Source organism: Hippoglossus stenolepis, chromosome 2 (genome assembly GCF_022539355.2).
Source record: "Hippoglossus stenolepis isolate QCI-W04-F060 chromosome 2, HSTE1.2, whole genome shotgun sequence".
Lineage (NCBI taxonomy): Eukaryota > Metazoa > Chordata > Actinopteri > Pleuronectiformes > Pleuronectidae > Hippoglossus > Hippoglossus stenolepis.
Window position 1 is genome coordinate 26,851,114 of NC_061484.1, and position 19,462 is coordinate 26,870,575.

Here is a 19,462-nt window from a genome sequence, read left to right on the forward strand (position 1 = left end):
GAAGGGAGGGATGATGAGTGGAGGGATGTGGGAAGACTCAGATGAGAAGGCTATTACGGTGATAGATAGAGCCGGGGAGACAAGTGCAAGGGATGGAGGGAGTCGTCGGATGAATAGAGATAAAATGGACGAGAGAGACGGAAAGGACAGAGGACTGGAGAGAGGAAGACGAGATGAGAAAAGGGGGGTTGATTAGATCTCGGGGTGGGGGCAGAGGAGATGATGCAGCCGTTCCACACATCCATGTAACACACACTACTGTAATAAATTTTATTCAACGATAATGAACTGCTGTTGGTTGAGGCATAAATCCTAATGTTGCATTTTCCCTCAGAGCTCGAGTCGACCACACACAGACACACACACACACACACACACACACACACACACACACACACACACACACACACACACACACACACACACACACACACACACACAAGCTTCAACACACTAACCCTTAATGCATACAACTCTATAGCTCATTTCTGAGACTCTGTTCTATTCCACTGGGACTTTGAGCCAAAGTAACGACAATCTCCGTCTAAACTTACGTCTTAAACGTGCACAGATAATGTAGAAATAACTTCTTGGTTCTGAATTCTTAAAGAGAATTGTCTTCGAATGTCAAATCGTCCAACCACAAAATGTTTTTTTCAACTAGGACTGAATACGTCCACGGCCCAAAGACATTCAGATTGGCATCATGTTCTCTGGATCCAATGTTTGTGTCTGTACCAGCGGGTATTGGCTCCAGCCCCCCATGTGTTGCTGCAGGGGGCGCTGTTGCTCGGTAAACATTACATGCTGTTGCTTTAAAGTAGTTTCTTTCTCTGCGGATTTATCTTTGTTCTTTTGCAGTATTGGTAGAAAACCAAGATCTGTTTCAGAATAAAAGCAAATCCATGAAAATGTCACTTTCTACAATATGGGACCTTTAAGTTATATTAGCCCGAGGGATGAGAAAGCTCAGTTTGTAACAAACGTGCCGGCTGCAGCTGCCAAGAGCCGGTTGTTTCACTCCTCTTTGTTTGTTGGATAAATAAAGAAGCAATTCTCTCCTTTATTAAAGACAATTTACCACGGAGCTCATCTCGGGGGTAATTCGATCTCCGAGCTGCGGCTGAGACACAAACACGGAGCCACCGACGCTTCACTCGGGCAGAACCACTAACGCAGCACACAATCAATGCAGACACTCAACCACAACCAGCTGCAAAGCCACAATCCCGACACACACACAGACACACACATGTTATCGGCGAGCGTGTGTGTGTGTGTCGAAGTGAGCACAAGAGTCAGTTAATGGGGCGTTAATGGGAATTATCCAGGTCTGAGTCCCACTGGCCACAGCTTAAAGGACTCGGCCTGTTTATTACATTACCCACAATCCCCCTGTGGGAGACGCCAGCCGTCAGCAGCCAAGATGACGGTTGTCAGCAGATTCTCCCTCTTCCACTTCTGTCTTCTGATTCATATTCTGTTTATTCTCTCTGTCACCTTTCCTTCGCTCCTCCCGCCTGCAGCTGCTTCCACAGTCTCCTGCAGATAATTACAACCATTGTAGAAGCTTTTTTTTTTACGTAAAACAAACATGTCCTCGCTGTCAAGAATAGTTAATATCTCATTTTCAAATAACCAGGTTAATGCTATTGTTCTAATAAAGAGGCATTTTTAGTTTTATAGACTTTAAATTTTAAATCTCTGCATCGTTTTACCTTCACCTTCTGTCTTTGTTGTTTCCTCGGAGAGTAACTCTGCAACTTTGCATTTTGAAAAACTAATATTACTGTTGATTCAACTGTTTTCACGTGAGTGTGTTTTTGCGTCTGTATCTTCAAACAGACTCAGTCACTGTGATGGAAGCTTTTTTTTCAAATGTTTCTAAATAAATTGGCTCCTGTTGATTTATAATATCTGGCACCAACTCGAGGGAGACTTCAGCTGCAGTTCACTTTCAAATCCCTTTAATTTAGTTGAATTCAGATCAACCTACTCGATTCATTGCATATTTCTCAGGTGAAGCTTAACCCAATATTCAGGGTTAATCAAAATAAATGCTAAAGGGTTATTGACAGATATTAATTACAATAAGAATGTTTCATTTGACATTTTCTTTGTAAATCAGGTGCGAATTATTTAAGGAAACCAGCCGACAAATCATCAAATATTAACATCAGAAGAAGAAAAACTTGGCCGAGCACACGTTTCACCAAAGGTCATACGAGCTTATACCAAACGGGTGAGAAGGGGAAAGAGATTTAATATATTTCCCTGGCATCACCTTCTAACAGGGGATCTAAGGTCTCAGGAGAAATGTGCATCCTCCAGTTGTGATTGGACGACGCCTGCAGACTGTTGCTAAACCACAAACTCCACAGGGAGATGTGCAAGTTCCATCTAATGGGAAAACAGGCATAATGTTTAAAATGCAGCACAACAGACTTTTTTAATGGCTGACTTTTTACATATTTGGCGTTTTGTATTTTAAAAACAAACGTTTGTGTTTCTGTTTGTGCGACTTCGCAGCTTCCGTCCTCTGCTCCAATCATTTCATATCATCCCATTATTTGTCGCAGGCCCCTGGGAGAAGTTCCGAGCAGCGACACTTACCCCCGATTAGTCAGCTAAACGCTGCATCAATCCTCCATCGACTCTACAGATAGAATTTAACCCCTGGTTTGGTTTTTCCTTATAGAGATCAGAGCCGATGTAATGGGCCGTGGGATCACAATTAGTGTGGAGATTAGACATTGATTAGCTAATTATGCTAATACGACGTCTTATATGGAAATGAAATGTGATAAATATCTGCGCGAGTAAGACAGTGGGAGGAGCGGGACCAAAAAAAAAAAAGAAGAGATGTAGTCAGGTGGAAAGATGAGGAGATTTCCAACTGGCTGACGTTTCTCTGAGGTTTGGGTGTTAGACACAGAACAATCACAACAACTCTCCTCTCTCCAGTGAAGCTGATAATGTCTCAGTACATCTGGGAAACTGGTGAAGAACACATGATCTGGATTCAACACTTTCTTCAATTGGCTCCCCTCAGTTGTGCAGGACACAGTTTACTTTTAACAATCACATATACTTTATTGTCTCCATGGGGAAATTCTTTCTTGGGCCAAAGTGCTACCGAAGCTGCAGAACAGTACATTGTGCAACAAACATCTAGAAACACTACACAAATGTGTAAGACCCAGAATAATAATGCACAATAAAAGTGAGTTGAATATTGCACCTGCCCTAGAAACACTTAAAAAGATAAAACACTAAAAGAGGAAAAGGACGTGGAAGTTGGATGAGTTACCAAAATAAACCTTGGTGTAGAACAAATAAGAAAAGTCCAGAGTTTAGTTTGGAGAGTTTCCAGGGAGCAGCGTGACTGAGCACTGACATTTTTACATTTAAAAGATACCACATAACACACAAGAGGAAATTAAAACTGAGAAAATAACATTTGCATAAATGCAGTTTTGGGGACAAGTACAAGTTCAGCTCACTGTGCTCCAGCCCTTCAAATGTTAGGTTTACATCGGTTAATCTACTTGGTTATGAGTAACGAGTTGCAGCCTCTTGATTTAAAGGTTGTGGGTTGTATTCCCTTCAGGAGAAGAGCAGAGGTTTGAGCCTCGACACTGTGCCATGTGTGATGAGATACATGTCTTTGTGTGTCTGTAGGTATGCGTATCCTGGTCAACCTGCTGCTGGACACTCTGCCCATGCTGGGAAACGTCCTCCTGCTCTGCTTCTTCGTCTTCTTCATCTTCGGCATCATCGGCGTGCAGCTGTGGGCGGGGCTGCTGAGGAACCGCTGCTACCTGAAGGAGAACTTCACGCTGTGAGTCACCACGTGTGTGTGTCTGTGTGTGAAAGAAGAAGCTGAAGGGAGTGTGTCGAATGTTTCTCTGCTGTTTGTGTGTCTGATGTTTTTGCTTTCTGAGTCTGAACAAAGTTATGTCATGAGAGAATTTCCATTTCTTTCCAGTTTTGGTTTTAATTAACCGATAATACGCTGATGAAAAAGTGATTACGAGTTTAAAACGACACGCTACAGCTACGTGTGTGTGTTCACGGGTCAGTCTGTCGTCCCTCCTCACATTACCTGCCCTCCCTCAGTGTGACCAGAAGATTAATTACATCGTCGAATCAATTTACTGATAAAACCAGAGAGAGAGAGAGAGAGAGAGAGAGAGAGAGAGAGAGAGAGAGAGAGAGAGAAACTAAATAATTCTCTCTCTCTCTCTCTCTCTCTCTCTCTCTGATAGTGCTGATATAATGAGGCTGATTGCCGACCGAAATTTGCAAAGTGCAAATATAATTATCTCCGAGTCAGTCCCCAGTCAGGCATAAAGGTGTGCACACACACACACACACACACACACACACACACACACACACACACACACACACACACACACACACACACACACACACACACACACACACACACACACAGACACACACACACAGACCCTCTGCTTCCCTCTGTCTGATCTCTAACAGTGTTTTTTAGCGCAGGTGTCTGTTCCACCTTCCATTCAGAATCGATCCACCCGTCCTGAAGCTGGTCGGGCAAATCACAAATATTTATCTCAGCAGCAGCGACGCGATTGATAAAATAACGGAGAGCACAACCGCAGCATGTTCGTTACACCAAGATGGCTGCTGACGGTTTTCTCAATGTGCCACGGATCAGGTAAAGAAATAGTTTGAAAAAGAATCTTATGACCGTGAAGGAGTAACGAACATTTTATAATAGTTTCCTTCTACACTAACATGGAGCAAAAACACAAAGGTTTTTGGAGTTTAAAACAACTTTTGACTTTTCGACTGCTCCTGATGGACAAGATTCTTAATTTATATTTGTACAGAAAGTCCTCGTCAGATAATCACAAACTGAGACTTTTTGGGCGTTTGAACATTAAAATTTGATGTCATCCGTCGACTGAACGCAGCCTCTGATATCGACCTTAATGTGGCACATTGATAATATAATAAACATTTGAGTTGCTTGAGTTCACCTGCAGATTTTAGGTGTTTGCTTGTGTGTGTGTGAATGGATTTTAAGAAAGGAGGTAGCAGGAGCACAGAGTTTACATATGTACAAAGCTCAAATTTTCATTCTATCTTTTCCATGATTTAACATCATTTTAAAAAGTACATCTCATCATTGTCAGTATTTAAACTACACTTAATAATTATATATATGTATCTCCGGCCTGTGTTATTAAGGTCAGAACTCCTGCTCATTCATGTGTGAGATATTCGACTTTTCCAACTATTTTTACATCGGTGTTACTTTTGTTCCGAACGACTCCCCTGCAGCTCCGCTCAGGAGTTATCGGGTTTCTCCGCGAGGCCGAGACCTCAAGCTGTGCAGCGGGAAAAGAAACCACGCTCAGTTTCACCGAATCCGCTGCTGAGCTCATTCAAGAAGATGAAGCTGCTGATCTGTTTCACTGTGTTGTTCCGAGAAAGTAAACTTTTCTGTTCCCTCACACACGTTGGCAAAGCACCTGTGCACATGACAAGTAACGTTAAAACCAATTCCCTGCTGTGCACGTGCACAGACGCACATTTTCCCTTGAACATACAATGCGCATTCATGCATGCACACATCTCCCCCACCGATACACACAATTGAATATCCTCTGCAGGGTATATTTGGAAAAGGTCTGAGCTGTAGGATGCTAATGTACTGTACCTCTAACCTTTACAGTCTGACAACTGCACGCACTTTCCTTTTTAAATGCTTCTTGTATCTTTTCTCCATTTCCCCTTCCTTTGGGCTGGAATCGTATTCCGCTGCATGCGTGAGAGCTTTGTTGTGGTGATAGCGTTGTGTTGCTCTGATGTTCTGTGTCTCAGTGGCTCTGGGCTGTTTGTTTTGGTTAAAGTGTCAGAAATTCAATTACTCCTCTGTCATGTCGCTTCAAAATCAGACGAGTGCAAATGCTGCTGCTGGTTCAGGCTGAGCTACGTCTACACACTCTGCTCGAGTTGTTCGGCAGCGCAGGGATTCACTCTCCTGTTTGTGTGTTTCTGTGTGTGTGTGTGTGTCAGAGTGTGTATCTGCATGTGTTTGTGCACAGGAGCTGAACCGGCCGCTGTCACTCAAATGTCAACCTCCTACAACTTTTACCCAGAAAACTCAACTGCAATTTGAAATGGTCCAAGTTTTAAATCACAAGAGCTACAATTGAATTGTTTTATAAATAATGATAACTATTGATATTTGCAATAGTTTTCACATTGATTACACAAAGGATTCTGAAGAACTGTGTCTTTATTCTTTTCAGTATTTATCTACATTAAAAAGCGAGCAATGCAAACACCCAGAGGACTGAGACATGAATCAGGTTCTCAGGGATCTTAACCCTGGGAGAGAATCACAATTACAAAAGCATTTCTTCTTCATATTTGCTGTCATGTTCGATTATAGACTTTAAATAAAGAATGACGAGCCTCAAAGTCATTGTTGTACAAACAGTAGAGTCGTCCTGCCCGTACACGAAGTCGACCAATCACGAGTCAGTCTCACCTGTCAATCATGACATGTCATCACCCTGTTTTATATCATCAAATAACTAATTAAAAACAAACTTCAAGAACATGGAGGAGGCTGTCATGTTTAACTTTATATACTATACAGTCTATATGTTTTTGCTTATATGTTGGTGACATTATTCCAGTAGACAGAACCCAGTTTACAGTTAAATACAAAACAATGCAAGATAAACCAAACCCCCAAAACTTCGAGGTATACAGATAATCGATAATTCTTAGTCTATATTATTTTAATAAGTTCCTGTAGGGTACTTTATTGCAGATTATAAATAATAATAGAGACCAATAATGAAATACTATTAGTTGTGTTTAATTAATAAGAAATCCCTTTCAGAGGAAACCCCCTTTAACTCCAGTTAAAACTGTTTCCTCCATCTGATGAACTGCACGTTCGGTTCAAGATGAATTTAACATTTCTTGAAGTGTTCAGCTGACCTGCTGTTCCCCGACGGAGAGACTGAAGAATACAGCTCTGCAATTAACATCAATTCATTACTTGGGAGAGTAGTAATTGAACACTTGTTTCTATTTTCCCCATAATTAGCGCGTCGCAGGAATCGTTCTCCAAATCCACATTTACATATTAGCAACCATAGACCAACTTGTCAGATAAGAAGACGAGACAAGGGGATTTAAAAAACAATAGTTATTTTGTCGCGTGTATCAAAGTGTTTTGATCTCAGTTTAAAGCTCTCGTGTTTCCCAGAATGCATTTCACTTCAGCTGTATATTAAACTCTGGAAGTGCGATATCTGTTAATCACCTCTGATCGCTCATCAGCCTTGAATTATGATAATTGTCCTCACGACCCCTGGTAAGAGCAAAAGGAAAACGGCGATGTGAGCAGGTGCTGCTTGTTCCCAAATATCTCTCTGATTAAGGGAACAGCTAAGACCAGAGGGAAGGCACACGGGCTCAGACAATAACTGGGAGTCTGCCCGGGGAGAGGAAATCCACAGGATGTCGGAGCTGGATGCTGCTCAAGCTGTTGGGCTGGGCCATCGCCATGGTAACCAACTCAGAGATGAGATGTAATCGTGGGATGTCCTGACCCACCTGAGTGAATTTCAGTCAATTTCAACGTGCAAAGTTTGTTTCTCTTTGGTTCTGGATCGGACCTCAGAATGTGGAAGTGCAGTTTTTATATGAATCACTTAAGCTGAAGCTGCTGCTGCTGTCCGGAGCCCAACGTCTCCTCGGGTGTGAAATCCCTGCCGTCCGCCGGACACCGTCTGGTGGCGAAGGTAAATCACCTCGGTACACAGAGGCACGCGGCCGCTGGTGAATCCGATAATAAGCGCGACTGTGATATCTGCCGTCGCTGGATTTGTGGCCGTGTCACGGTGGAGATTTGAGGAGAATAAGTGGGTGGATGGTCACTTTTTCTTTTTTTTTCCTGATGCACACTCGCCGTTCTCAGGCCTCTGGTTCAGCAATGAGATAAAAAGCCAAACAGCAGAGCACACTGCCGATCAACAGGAGATCAGATGTTGCTCATTCATGCAGACACACACTGTAATGTTCATCCGGACACACAATATGCTGCGTGTGAAGCCGACATGTGAAAGACCAGAAACCATCTCTTTGCTGAGTTAACGTCTTTGGATTTCCACAGAACCTGGTGGAAGGACATGGGCCAAGAAAGTTTGTTTGTTTGTTGTTTAACGCGGTTTTAGTCTTCATTAAATGTTGCACTAGAACTAACGCTCCACAGCTCAGCCTTTAAAAAGTTGCTCTAACTTGTTATGTCTGAGGCGTTTTGCTGACATTCTCCTCATCTGCTGCTCCACTCACTTTCTTTCTGAATGTGTTCTGGCCTCCTAACAATGTTTGGACTCAATTAGCTGCAGAGGAGGTGACGGGTGGATTGTTTGTTTGTGAAACTTTGGACGGACTGAGACGGATTCTTCCTCTTCCGCACAAAACCCATTTTTTTTGTCTCCTAAGAACTTTTCGAGAGAATCGTTTCAAATTTGGCCCAAATGTTTTTTTACTCACAGATTACAAAACATCACACAACCATGTTTCTGGCCTCTTGAATTTTCCCTTGATGAACTAGATTAACTAGAATTCAGTGGTCGAATGTCACAGTGACCTAATGTGAGTCTATAGAAATAATTATGTAGCTTGTACGTGTTGGCGGAGGCAGAAAACTAGTACTCGAACCAGAAATTCAAGTAGTTACAGTATTTCCGACATGTCAGGATGTTTCTGCCGTGAAGCAGCTCAGGAGGTTTTGTCCATAATCAATTCATATGATGTGGGTGGAAACAAAGATGAGGAAATAGAGACCAGGTCACAAGAAATCCAGAGCTTCCCTATAAATCTTACCCCCCCACCCCCAACCCCCCTCTAACAACAGACGCATGCACAGCTCCTCAGGTCAGTGAGCTTGATAATAGCTTCTTTTCAGTGCAGCACAATACACAGAGAGAAAGAGCCTGACGACGCCTCCATCGAGCCTCCTCAAATACCAGGTCGGACGTAATTGCTAACCAACATCGGTATTCATCCGTATCTCTTTCTGCCGTCTGCCCTTTAAATAGCAGCCCACTCTCAGATTAAAGAGCCGTCTCACAGATGCTCGGCCTCTTTAGCCTCAACCTTGCTCCTTTTGTAATTACGAGGAAAAACACCCTCACTCCTTTTTCTTTTTCAGCTTCCCGTAGTTTTCTTAGTTTTTCTTGTCTTGCTTTGTATTCTCCTGTGTAACCTCCCTTCCTTCTTTATGTGCCATTCAACTTTGTTGTTCTCGTTCCATCCTCTTCCGATTTCCTCCTTCCATCTTTCCATTTGCTTTCTCACACGTCTTCCTGTCGTGCTTCCTCCTCTGCTTCCCTCGCTTCCTCCGCTCGTATCAGGCTGTTTCCCGTCCAACATCTTTTGAAAAGCAGAAGTTTAATTCGTGGCTCCCACTTGAACTCATTTAACAAAGATAAGTGTTGTATTCATTTACTGTCAGCATATCACAGCTCAGCAGATTTATTTATCCGGCGTTTATTCCTAAATCCCTGAAAGTCGTCGTCACAATATAAATATTCTATATGTTTTATGTGTATAAGCTTGTGGCTGAATAAATACAAGATCAGGAGCAAAGGAATTGGTCGAGGCCTTTATTGATGGGGTGAAGGTGTGGGTTGAACAGTCGGACCTGTCATCATCTCTCTCTCTCTCTTCTTCTCTCTCTCTCTCTCTCTCTCTCTCTCTCTCTCTCTCTCTCTCTCTCTCTCTCTCTCTCACACATTTCAGTTCAATTCAATTCAATAGTGTTTTATTGGCGTGAACATTTCAAATAACAGTGTTGACAAAGCGTTGAAATACAATTTTGCCAAGTTTACTACACTAGTAAAATACAATAAATGATATCAAGAGCGGTGTGTGTGTGTGTGTGTGTGTGTGTGTGTGTGTGTGTGTGTGTGTGTGTGTGTGTGTGTGTGTGTGTGTGTGTGTGTGTGTGTGTGTGTGCGTGTGTGTGTGAGTGTGTGTCTGACCTGTTATGCCACATTGCTGTGTGTTAAGTAACCTTTTCTTTCTGATTGATAAACGTATCTAAACGAAAACTCCTTCAGCCTTTAATTACATCTTGCATTTGCCCGCACGTGTCTTAGTTTGATTGAATCAGTTTGGAGTCTGGGAAGCTGTGTTGTTGTGAGACTGGTCATTAACTGTCTCTCTCTCTCTCTCTCTCGTCTGTCCATCACTCTCTGTCTCTGTGTCATTTCCTCCTCTCATTTCTCTGTCCATCATCATTATGTTTTATCCCTTCAGTTCCAGTCTCACACCCACTAAAGTGCTGGAAACAGCCATGAAGGACGAGAGGTTTTCTTCTGTCTAAAGCTGCCGTGGCAAACGAGCGTGAATGAACACGTCTCCATGTTTTTAAATGGAGTTATGTGGGAGATTATGTGTACTTATACCATCTGTACCTGCCTCCTATCTCCTCTCTCCCTCTATCTCTTCACGTGGCTCAGGATTCCTGTAAACGTTAACCCTTCCCGTTCAACTTATTTGAATTTACCCAAAGTTTCCACCACTTTCTGTCTCCAGCTCCACAGGCATCAATCTACCTCGACCCTACTACATGGCTGACGAGGATGACGAGCGGCCCTTCATCTGCTCCCTGCCGGTCGACAACGGCATCATGTCCTGCACGGACGTCCCGGCTCGCCGCGAGGGGGGCCGGACGTGCTGCCTGGACAAAGACGACGCCCTGTACCGCCAGTCGCTGGGCCTGAGCCCCGAGCCTCTGGCCAATGGCAGCGTGAGTGTAGCCGGGCTGTGTGTCAACTGGAACCAGTACTACACCAGGTGTCACACCGGACACAGCAACCCCCACAAAGGAGCCATCAACTTCGACAACATCGCCTACGCTTGGATCGTCATCTTTCAGGTGGGACTTCTGGAGCGAGTAGAAGCACGTGAACACACTAACGAACAAACTGCTTGCTTTTCTTTTCATACCCTCGAGTTTCCACTCTCACTGTGTTTCCTCGCCTGCAGGTGATCACTCTGGAGGGCTGGGTGGAGATCATGTACTATGTGATGGACGCACACTCCTTCTACAACTTCATCTACTTCATCCTGCTCATCATTGTGAGTCACACACAAATAACACATCTGTATTCATCATGACACAGAAAAACACATGTAAGAAACTTAAGTTTAATCAACATTTTATCTCTGAACATGAGATGGATAAAATCTTCATGATCCTGAGAGAAAGAAAGACATATGTAAAATATCATATCACTCAGATGCTGGTAAACATCGATAACACACATGAATACACACTCAAGTACATACACACAAGTAAATCCAGTGAAGTTGTAGATGCTGCATTTTTTCCAAACCTGCGTATTTTTACATTTCCTGTTTTTGTTGCCATGCTACAGATGACTGCAAATAAACGCTGTCACCCTTCTTGCTCTCTCTCTCTCCCTCTCTCACTCAGTCAAACACACACACACACACACACACACACACACACACACACACACACACACACACACACACACACACACACACACACACACTCAGAGGGATGTCAGTGTCACAGTGAAAAGCTTAAATCCCTGAAGAATCCTGCTTTTGTTCAGTTAAAACACTTTAATTCCAGCTTCTCTGTGTGTGTGTGCTGAGATGGGTGTACGTGTGGTGCGTCTTCTTGTGTGTGTGTGTGTGTGTGTTTGTAATTGTTATCATAATGCAGCATGACTGCCAGTCCCAGTTACTTCTCTAACCCAGGGGCTGCCTTGTTTTGTTTTTTTTATTACACTTTTAATTGCCTGCCTTCAGATTCAGACACAGCCGCCTCTCTTCTCCTCTCCTCCTGTCTCGTCAACACTCTCTCCGTTCCTTATTCTCTTCCTCTCCTTTGACTCCATCAATCACTGCACCTCTCTTCCTCTTCTCCCGGCATCTGTACGCATGCACACTTCTTCCCTTCCTTCCCTTCCTCATCTCCACCTCACTCTCTGTGTGTCACTCGCTTCCTTAACCTCCTTTCTTCCTCTCTTTCCTTTTATCTCCTGGTTCCCTTCATCCACTACTGCCTTCATTTCAGCTCCCCCTTTTCTTCTTGCTGAGCAGTATCCTGAGCATCATTCATATATCTGTCGCTCGACTCATTATTCCCAGTCACGCGGAAATGCACGGATAATTCATTTACACACATAACAGGACGCTTTCCCACACTGCTACATCGAGCAGCTAAACCTGCCTCACTACAGCCGATATCACTGATGCCTTTCGGTGTGAAAACATCACTGAGGTGCGGAGGAAGCAGGAGGAAAGGAAGGAAGTGGCTGAGGACAGGAAGAGAAGTAGGAAACGGAAAAAGATGACGAAACGAGAGTGAGAATAGAGCGAAGGGGTTTAGGTATAGATGGAGAGGTGGTATGGAAAGCATGGAGGAAATACGGTGAGTGATGAAGAGGGTGGAAGAGCAGCAGGGACGAGAGAGGGACGAGAGAGGGACGAGAGAGGGATGAGAGAGGGACAAGAGAGGGACGAGAAAGGGATGAGAGAGGGACGAGAAAGGGATGAGAGAGGGACGAGAGAGGGATGAGAAAGGGATGAGAGAGGGATGAGAGAGGGACGAGAGGGACGAGAGAGGGGCAGAGAGGGACGAGAGAGGGACGAGAGGGATGAGAGAGGGACGAGAGAGGGATGAGAGAGGGACGAGAAAGGGACGAGAGAGGGACGAGAGAGGGACGAGAGAGGGACGAGAGAGGGATGAGAGAGGGACGAGAAAGGGATGAGAGAGGGATGAGAAAGGGACGAGAGAGGGATGGATGTACAAGTGGATTGATAAAGAGAAAAGAAAGCTGGTGGCGGACTTGAGTGTCAGCTTGAAATCAGGGAGTGGATTTGGAGCAGAAGCACTGATCCCAGCATCAGAGGGTCGTACCGTCCCCCTACGTTCAGAATCATGTAGTATTAATGCAAGGGAAGTTTATACTCTGCAGTATATTTAGGATATACAAAGTTTTTGTACTTTACACGGTGCATTCAAACTAATAAAAACACTTCCTGCCATTGTAGAAAAGTCTGTTCAGTGTGATGAGAAAAGCATTAAATGACAGAAATAATCATAAATACTTAGCATTAATCTCTCAGGTGCTGTAGCCACATTAGCATCACTAGCCCTTAATTCTTATTTGGCTTCTTTTCCTACCACTTCTTTTTCTTCCTCTGATCTGATGCTAACCCCCGAGCTCCATCTCTTCCTATCTCGTAGAACCACTCTGTGTTAGTGAGTCACTGTAGCATGCAGGCTGCCCTCGGGTCAGCACGGGAGGATGATGCTGCTCTGAGGCCTCATCTCACCTCTCGCGTTGCAACACACGATTGTTGAAGCTCTTGGCAAACAACCAGCAACACCTGCTGCTGCTGGCAGGAAACCACGTTTGGCAGCAGAGGATATTTAACTGTGTTTCAAGTACAGATGAAAGTCTGCGTTGAAAGTTGTAACCTGAAGGGTCGTGGTGCTCGATGCAAAGTGAGACCCTGACCACAACAACTGTCCATCACTGCAGCTGGTGTTATGGATGTGCAGTTTATGGACATGGTGTTTTTTCGATGCTTTCAAAGTCAACTGAGTTGTAAGAATTTAAACACATCGTCAGCTGATGTTTCTCCTGAAGCAGAGACGCCTGGAGGAGGAAAATCTCCACTGTGCAGTGTTTCTCAAGATGAATGTGTTGTTATTCATCTGGATTTAGACTAAGTATCGTGGCACGATTCTCGCTGCAGCTGTTGCATGTGTGATTTTTCAGTCTCAGTCTCTTGTCGGCTTTGTAACAACATGTTTCAAGGAAAGTCTTTTGCTGTTCTCATGTTGAAAGCTCATATCTCTGCCTGTCCTCATCTCACTGAGTCTTATGAGGAGACTTTTAATCAAGTTGTTCTTAAAATTAAACGTCACTGAGCACGGTGTCACATTCCAGCTCGTCCTGATGGAGGAGAGGCTCCTGCAGGTCGATGCATCCACAACCTCCTGGACTTGTGACGACGCTGTGTCTTAAGATGGACGATGTGACGGCATAACATTCCTCCTCTTCCATGTTAGTGGATGGGACATGGAGCGCACTAAAAATTCACAGTGAGCGACACGTCAAAACAAGATGGTCTCTGTCAGTTTAGGTTGTTCTATCATTGTTGTTGCACGTTCTTCAGGAAGCATGAAACGCCTTGATTGACAGCAGAGACTGACTCAGGATTTGTCGAGCACTTGTACTGGTTGGACTTCTACCATGTCCCCATCCCTCGATCACTACTGTGCAAACACTGGCACAAATTGGCAGCATCGCCACAAGATGGCCGCGCTCGTATCCAGCATATTTTGGCTTCATTTCTAGATATTGGAGAGGAAGTGGAGACATGTCGTCCATCTTAATACACAGTCTACCTGACAGAGTTTCTTTGATTTGCTCTGCTGGGGCAGCAGCGTCAGAACCAGTGACACCAGCTAAAGTTTCAGCAAGGCTGGATCTGTGCTGGAGACGTCTCTGGACCTCGGAGCTGGTTGTGGAGATGAGGACGCTGCGTCTTCACTGTCACAGTGGGGCTGAGGAAATCTCCTGAAAGTGATCCACTGTTTGTCTCGGAAGTTGTGGAGCTGAAGTTCAACAGTCTGTGCAGCATCCTCCTCTCCTCAGTTTGTAAGGACTCCAGAGACGTGTCCCGTGGAGCGACGAAAGTGGGGGAGGGACAGAGACAGACACAGAGACAGGGTAGGAGACAAGAGGTTTGTATTCGAGTTGCTTTTTTTCAATTTCACTCACGTTGCATTCATGCAGATTAGGTGTGTGAAATTGAATTGCACTGAGAGAGAGAGAGAGAGGCGGCGTTGGACGAGGAGCGAGTGATACGAGCGAGAGCAAGAAGGAAGCGAGATGAAAACTGTGAGAGACAGATGGCGAGACAGATGAAAAAAGTGCGATAAAGATGGAGAGAGCTAAAGCTGTTGCTCTGTGCTGATTAACGTCATGTGGAGCAGTTTAGACAAAAGGACTCCGTGGAATTAAAGGCTTTGCATGGAAAATAGCTCAGTCCCGAGGAATTAAGGTTTAACATCCAGAAATACCAGCTTCCACCTGCTTTGTCACGGAGCTGCACAGTGTGGTGCGCCTCTTGATTTGACACTAGGCCGCCATGCACCACCCTTTGCTGATACCTGGTATTAACGTTCATCAGACTGTCTCCACCTCCTCCCACGATACAGAAATGAAGACAAAATAGACCGATCAGGGGGATGGACCCAGAATCCATCCATACACTGTCTCAGTTGTCAATCATGATGTTTCACCTCGTTTTTACATCATCAAATAACTAATTAAAACCAAACTCATCAGAACCGTGAACACTGAGAAGTAACTTTATTAGTTTGGTCCACGTCCAATACTCTAACATGGAGGAGGCAGGGTTAAGACCTATACAGACACTTTGGATTCACATTTTGGGAACAGTCACGTCATCCATCTTTATATAATAGATACGGACACAGACCTCTGATCTTAATTAATAATGTGCTATTCCCACAAAGTCTATTAAGCATCTGATACAGAAGATCCATCAATGACCCTGGGATGTGACATAAGTGAAGTAAAGGAGTATAATGCACAAAATTCTGTTTAAATTAAATTAAATAGGCTACATCCATGAGCTCCAGCTCTTCATTGGATCTTAATTACAGTTCTAAACAACCTCTTAGAAATGGGGTTCAATGGCCTTTGATAGAATCTGAATCCAGTTATCGAATCCACTAAAGTGGTTTGTTTGGTGGTTAATGAGGTTAATTAATGTAAATGTGCAAATGATCGTTTTAAAAAGCACAGCAACAAATGTTTATCAGGACAAAATTATACTAATTTAATATTTAACAATATGGTTAAGTGTGAAGTGTATTTCCACAGATATTATCTCTGCTGTGTCACAGTCATTCGCTTCCCAGCTGCAGGAGACACAGACGGACATTCAGCACAGTTAAACAAATATTAATTAAATCATATGAAAATATCATCAAGGGAACATCCTCTAATTAAACTGCGGATGTTTTTTGTATGTAAGCTGCAGCTGACATTACCTGAAGGGCACCTGAGGCGTCTCCAGCATGACGGACATTAAACAGCTTCACTGTGAAGCCTCCTGCGAATCCATCACGTCCCTCACTGGTGGTGTTGACTTTACAGCGCTTAAAGCTGGTCTGCCATGTTTGTCCATCGTCCCTGTGCTTTAGTGTGTATTTACAATCAGGTTGTGTGTCCGTTCTGTCGGAGCGACTGACTAAACAGAGGATTATGAACCACTCGATTAGGGATTCGTCGACCTTGGAGCTTAATGAATCTGGGTGTTTTGTCCACCTGGACCCAGATCCAGATGGAACCGGTAAATCAAACTCATCCCTACAACCCACCACTGACCCAGTAGCTGGTGTTTGAGGACGTTGAGCATTAGTAGATGTACTCGTATAGCTGGAGGCTTGTAGCTGTAACCTCAGTGTCACACGCAGAGATGGGACTTTGTAAAACCTCCCTGTTGAAAACATCACAAAATATCTCATTCTATAGCTGCTCGCTGTTGAAATGTCTTTTCCCAGCAGTTGTTAGAGGCGTAGCTGCAGTTCGGAGCCGGGGACATCGTGCTCTGTAGATTCATCGGTTTTTAAAACAGCCGCCTGCTGTCACTGCAAATGAGCTTGTTAGGATGTTAGCAAATTTTATCCATTTTGTTCCTTTCATTCATTAGCCCCGTGGAAAGAAAACAATGAGTTAGATGGAGTTCAAAGCCTCTAGAGAACTCTGTGAACTCAGGAGAGGTTTCGATTGACACCCTCCATATCACATGGTAGGAATGTGCTTTTATTGACCTCTGAATTAAGGACATATGAAGAACGTACACAGCAGAAGATCGCCCAGGTCACATGTGTTCACAACATGACGTTTTCTTCTACAGAAATCACGTGTTTATGTAGACAGCACATTGACACCGGCATCGGCTGTTATCACCAAAAGCTGGGTCTGCATTTTCTACGTGGAAGACGCCTCTTTTTCATCCCACGATATTGTTACAGTATGTTGTTTGTTATACTTAACAAATGTCTGGACCACTGCTCATACATCCCATTCACACACAAACAGCACGGCCATCAGGGGCAACTTGGGGTTCAATGCCTTGCCCAAGGACACTTCAACACTCCGGCTGAAGGGTCTGACCACGAACCGTTTAATTAGTGGACCACTTGCTCTACCACTTGGACCACTTGAGACACAGCCGCTCCCTGCACATTTATTGGATTCCTTGTTAGGAAATATTGATCAGAGGAGCTCCGGTGCTGAGGATTCATTTCAATTCTTAGTAAAACTTCGGGGCCCGTCTCTGTTTCCCCTGCTGAGCATCAAACTCTCCGCTCGCTGTCATCTACACATTCTCTTTGCCGAGTCTCACACACACACACACACACACACCCCCACACACAGGCGTTTTGTCACTCTGCTTGCAAACGCTAAAAACGACACACTCACAGACTCACACACACTCTGATCTAATTGTATTTCAGTGGCTCCAGCAGAGTGTGAGTATAAATATTTGATGGGAGCAGTGAGGGCGCTGAAGGGCTGCTGGGACTCGCTGCCTTCCTTTCAGTCTGAGAGTCCAGTCTGACCGGAGCGCTGGATCGATGACGAGCAGCGTGCACAAAAACACACACTGACACACACAGACACGCACACGTTCTGTGTGTTCGCCTGAACACGCACACTTTATCCACAGTCTTTGTCACCAGGGTTCAGATGGAGAGCACAAGGGGGTTATCAGGCTCCACAATCAGTATTGATCGCAGCCCGGAGAGCGTTAGACTTCATCCCCCTCTCCGGCTTCCCGCTTCCCCTCTCCTCCTCTTTTTCCACATCAGCGCTGCTTCTCTCTCGGTGACCTTCCCTTGTTTTTCTTCCTCTCTCTTTTTCTCTGTCTTTCTTATGTCCATGTCAGAGCCTAAAAAACACCAAGGGAGCAAGAAGTGAGGAAGTTAAACATGCAAGACGGCAAATACCTTTGAGTTTTTTCTGACACGGAGAAATAATTCTTAATAAAGGTTTAAGGAAAGGTTCAAAAGCTTGGCCTCGTTATTTCGAGGCACAGGACCAGGTTCAACGGGAACAGGAAGAGCTGATGAATGAGAGAGTGACCTTTCTGTTCCCGGACTTTCAACATTGCTCTAAGTCTCACACGACTTTCTTTTGCTAACAGCTGTTTCATTATTAATCAAGGATAGCCATTCTCAAGCTCAGGTTTCAGCTGCATCGCACAATCTTCTCCGACCACGAGCATTTTAACGAATCATGAGCGTCCGCCTCGTGGTCAAATGTGTTACCTAGGATAAATTGTTTGCCCCTCGCTAGCTTTGAAACTTCTGAAATGTTCTGGAACTTTTAAGGAGTATTGTAAAAAGAAGTGTGTATAATGAGCAGTGACAGACTCAGTTCACCAGAGAGAGAGCACAACCACCTGCAGAGATTCAAATGTCAAAAGAAACGGGAGAAGGAAACGACACAACTCTTTCACACGAGCTACAAAGAAGTGAAATGGAAATCAGGTCCCTCTGCCACTAAATACACAATGTAAGCAACAACTGTGTCGAACCGTCTTTGGGCTCTTCCTCATGTCAGTGTGATGGCGTTTGAAGACCTAATATCCATTCCACAAACATCATGTGATCACAATACTCCGCCAGAAATTCTCAGATTACCCCTTTTCCATTTTATTTTCAAAGGATGTCTGTTTTTCTGAGATTCCTTCTCTTCTTCGGTGGGAGAAGTATTTAGGTCACAGAGTTGCGAGTTGAGTTATTGCATTTCTCAATGTTTCAACACAAAGAAACAAAGTGTTTTCGTTATTCTACTAACTACTTACTACTACTGTGGTACTACAACTACTATGACTTCAAGCCTTATTGTTATACGATGGCAGACATTCACCTCTAACAGATATTAAAATATGGCTCTAGGACAATTTCATGCCAAGTTTTGCAGATGATACAAAAATAATTGTGTGTTTACCAGCTGGCTTTGTGTTCAGATCATTTTAGACAAATGACATTTCACCCAAAGTGTTGTGTGAATAAAATTACCTCCGATCTGACTGAATCAAAGCGTCCTTGTGAACCTCCTTGGGTGATAAGCCCTTTAGATCCAGGCAGTCAGACAATGCTGACGCACAATTACTATAAAAAGTTTAATCTTTAAATCACTGAGAGAGTTGAGCTGCGTGTGCGTGTGATCTGAGCTGTGTAACTCATCCCCTTCCTCAGTAGGACACAAACTTTACCCCTAAGAAAAGGCTCACTGAGCAAAAGTCTGATTAGAATCACAGGAAATCTAAAGCCGCCTTTACA

General features: G+C 44.0%; 1 protein-coding gene across 1 annotated transcript in view; it reads left to right on the top strand.

Annotated features, from left to right (window-relative positions):
* LOC118100681 (voltage-dependent T-type calcium channel subunit alpha-1I) overlaps positions 1–19,462 on the top strand; it is a 122,439-nt gene that overhangs the window by 41,513 nt on the left and 61,464 nt on the right. The window contains exons 5-7 of the mRNA XM_047337885.1: positions 3,682–3,841; positions 10,618–10,960; positions 11,071–11,163. Of these exons, the coding sequence (XP_047193841.1) occupies positions 3,682–3,841; positions 10,618–10,960; positions 11,071–11,163 (596 nt within the window). The remainder of the gene's footprint in view (positions 1–3,681; positions 3,842–10,617; positions 10,961–11,070; positions 11,164–19,462) is intronic.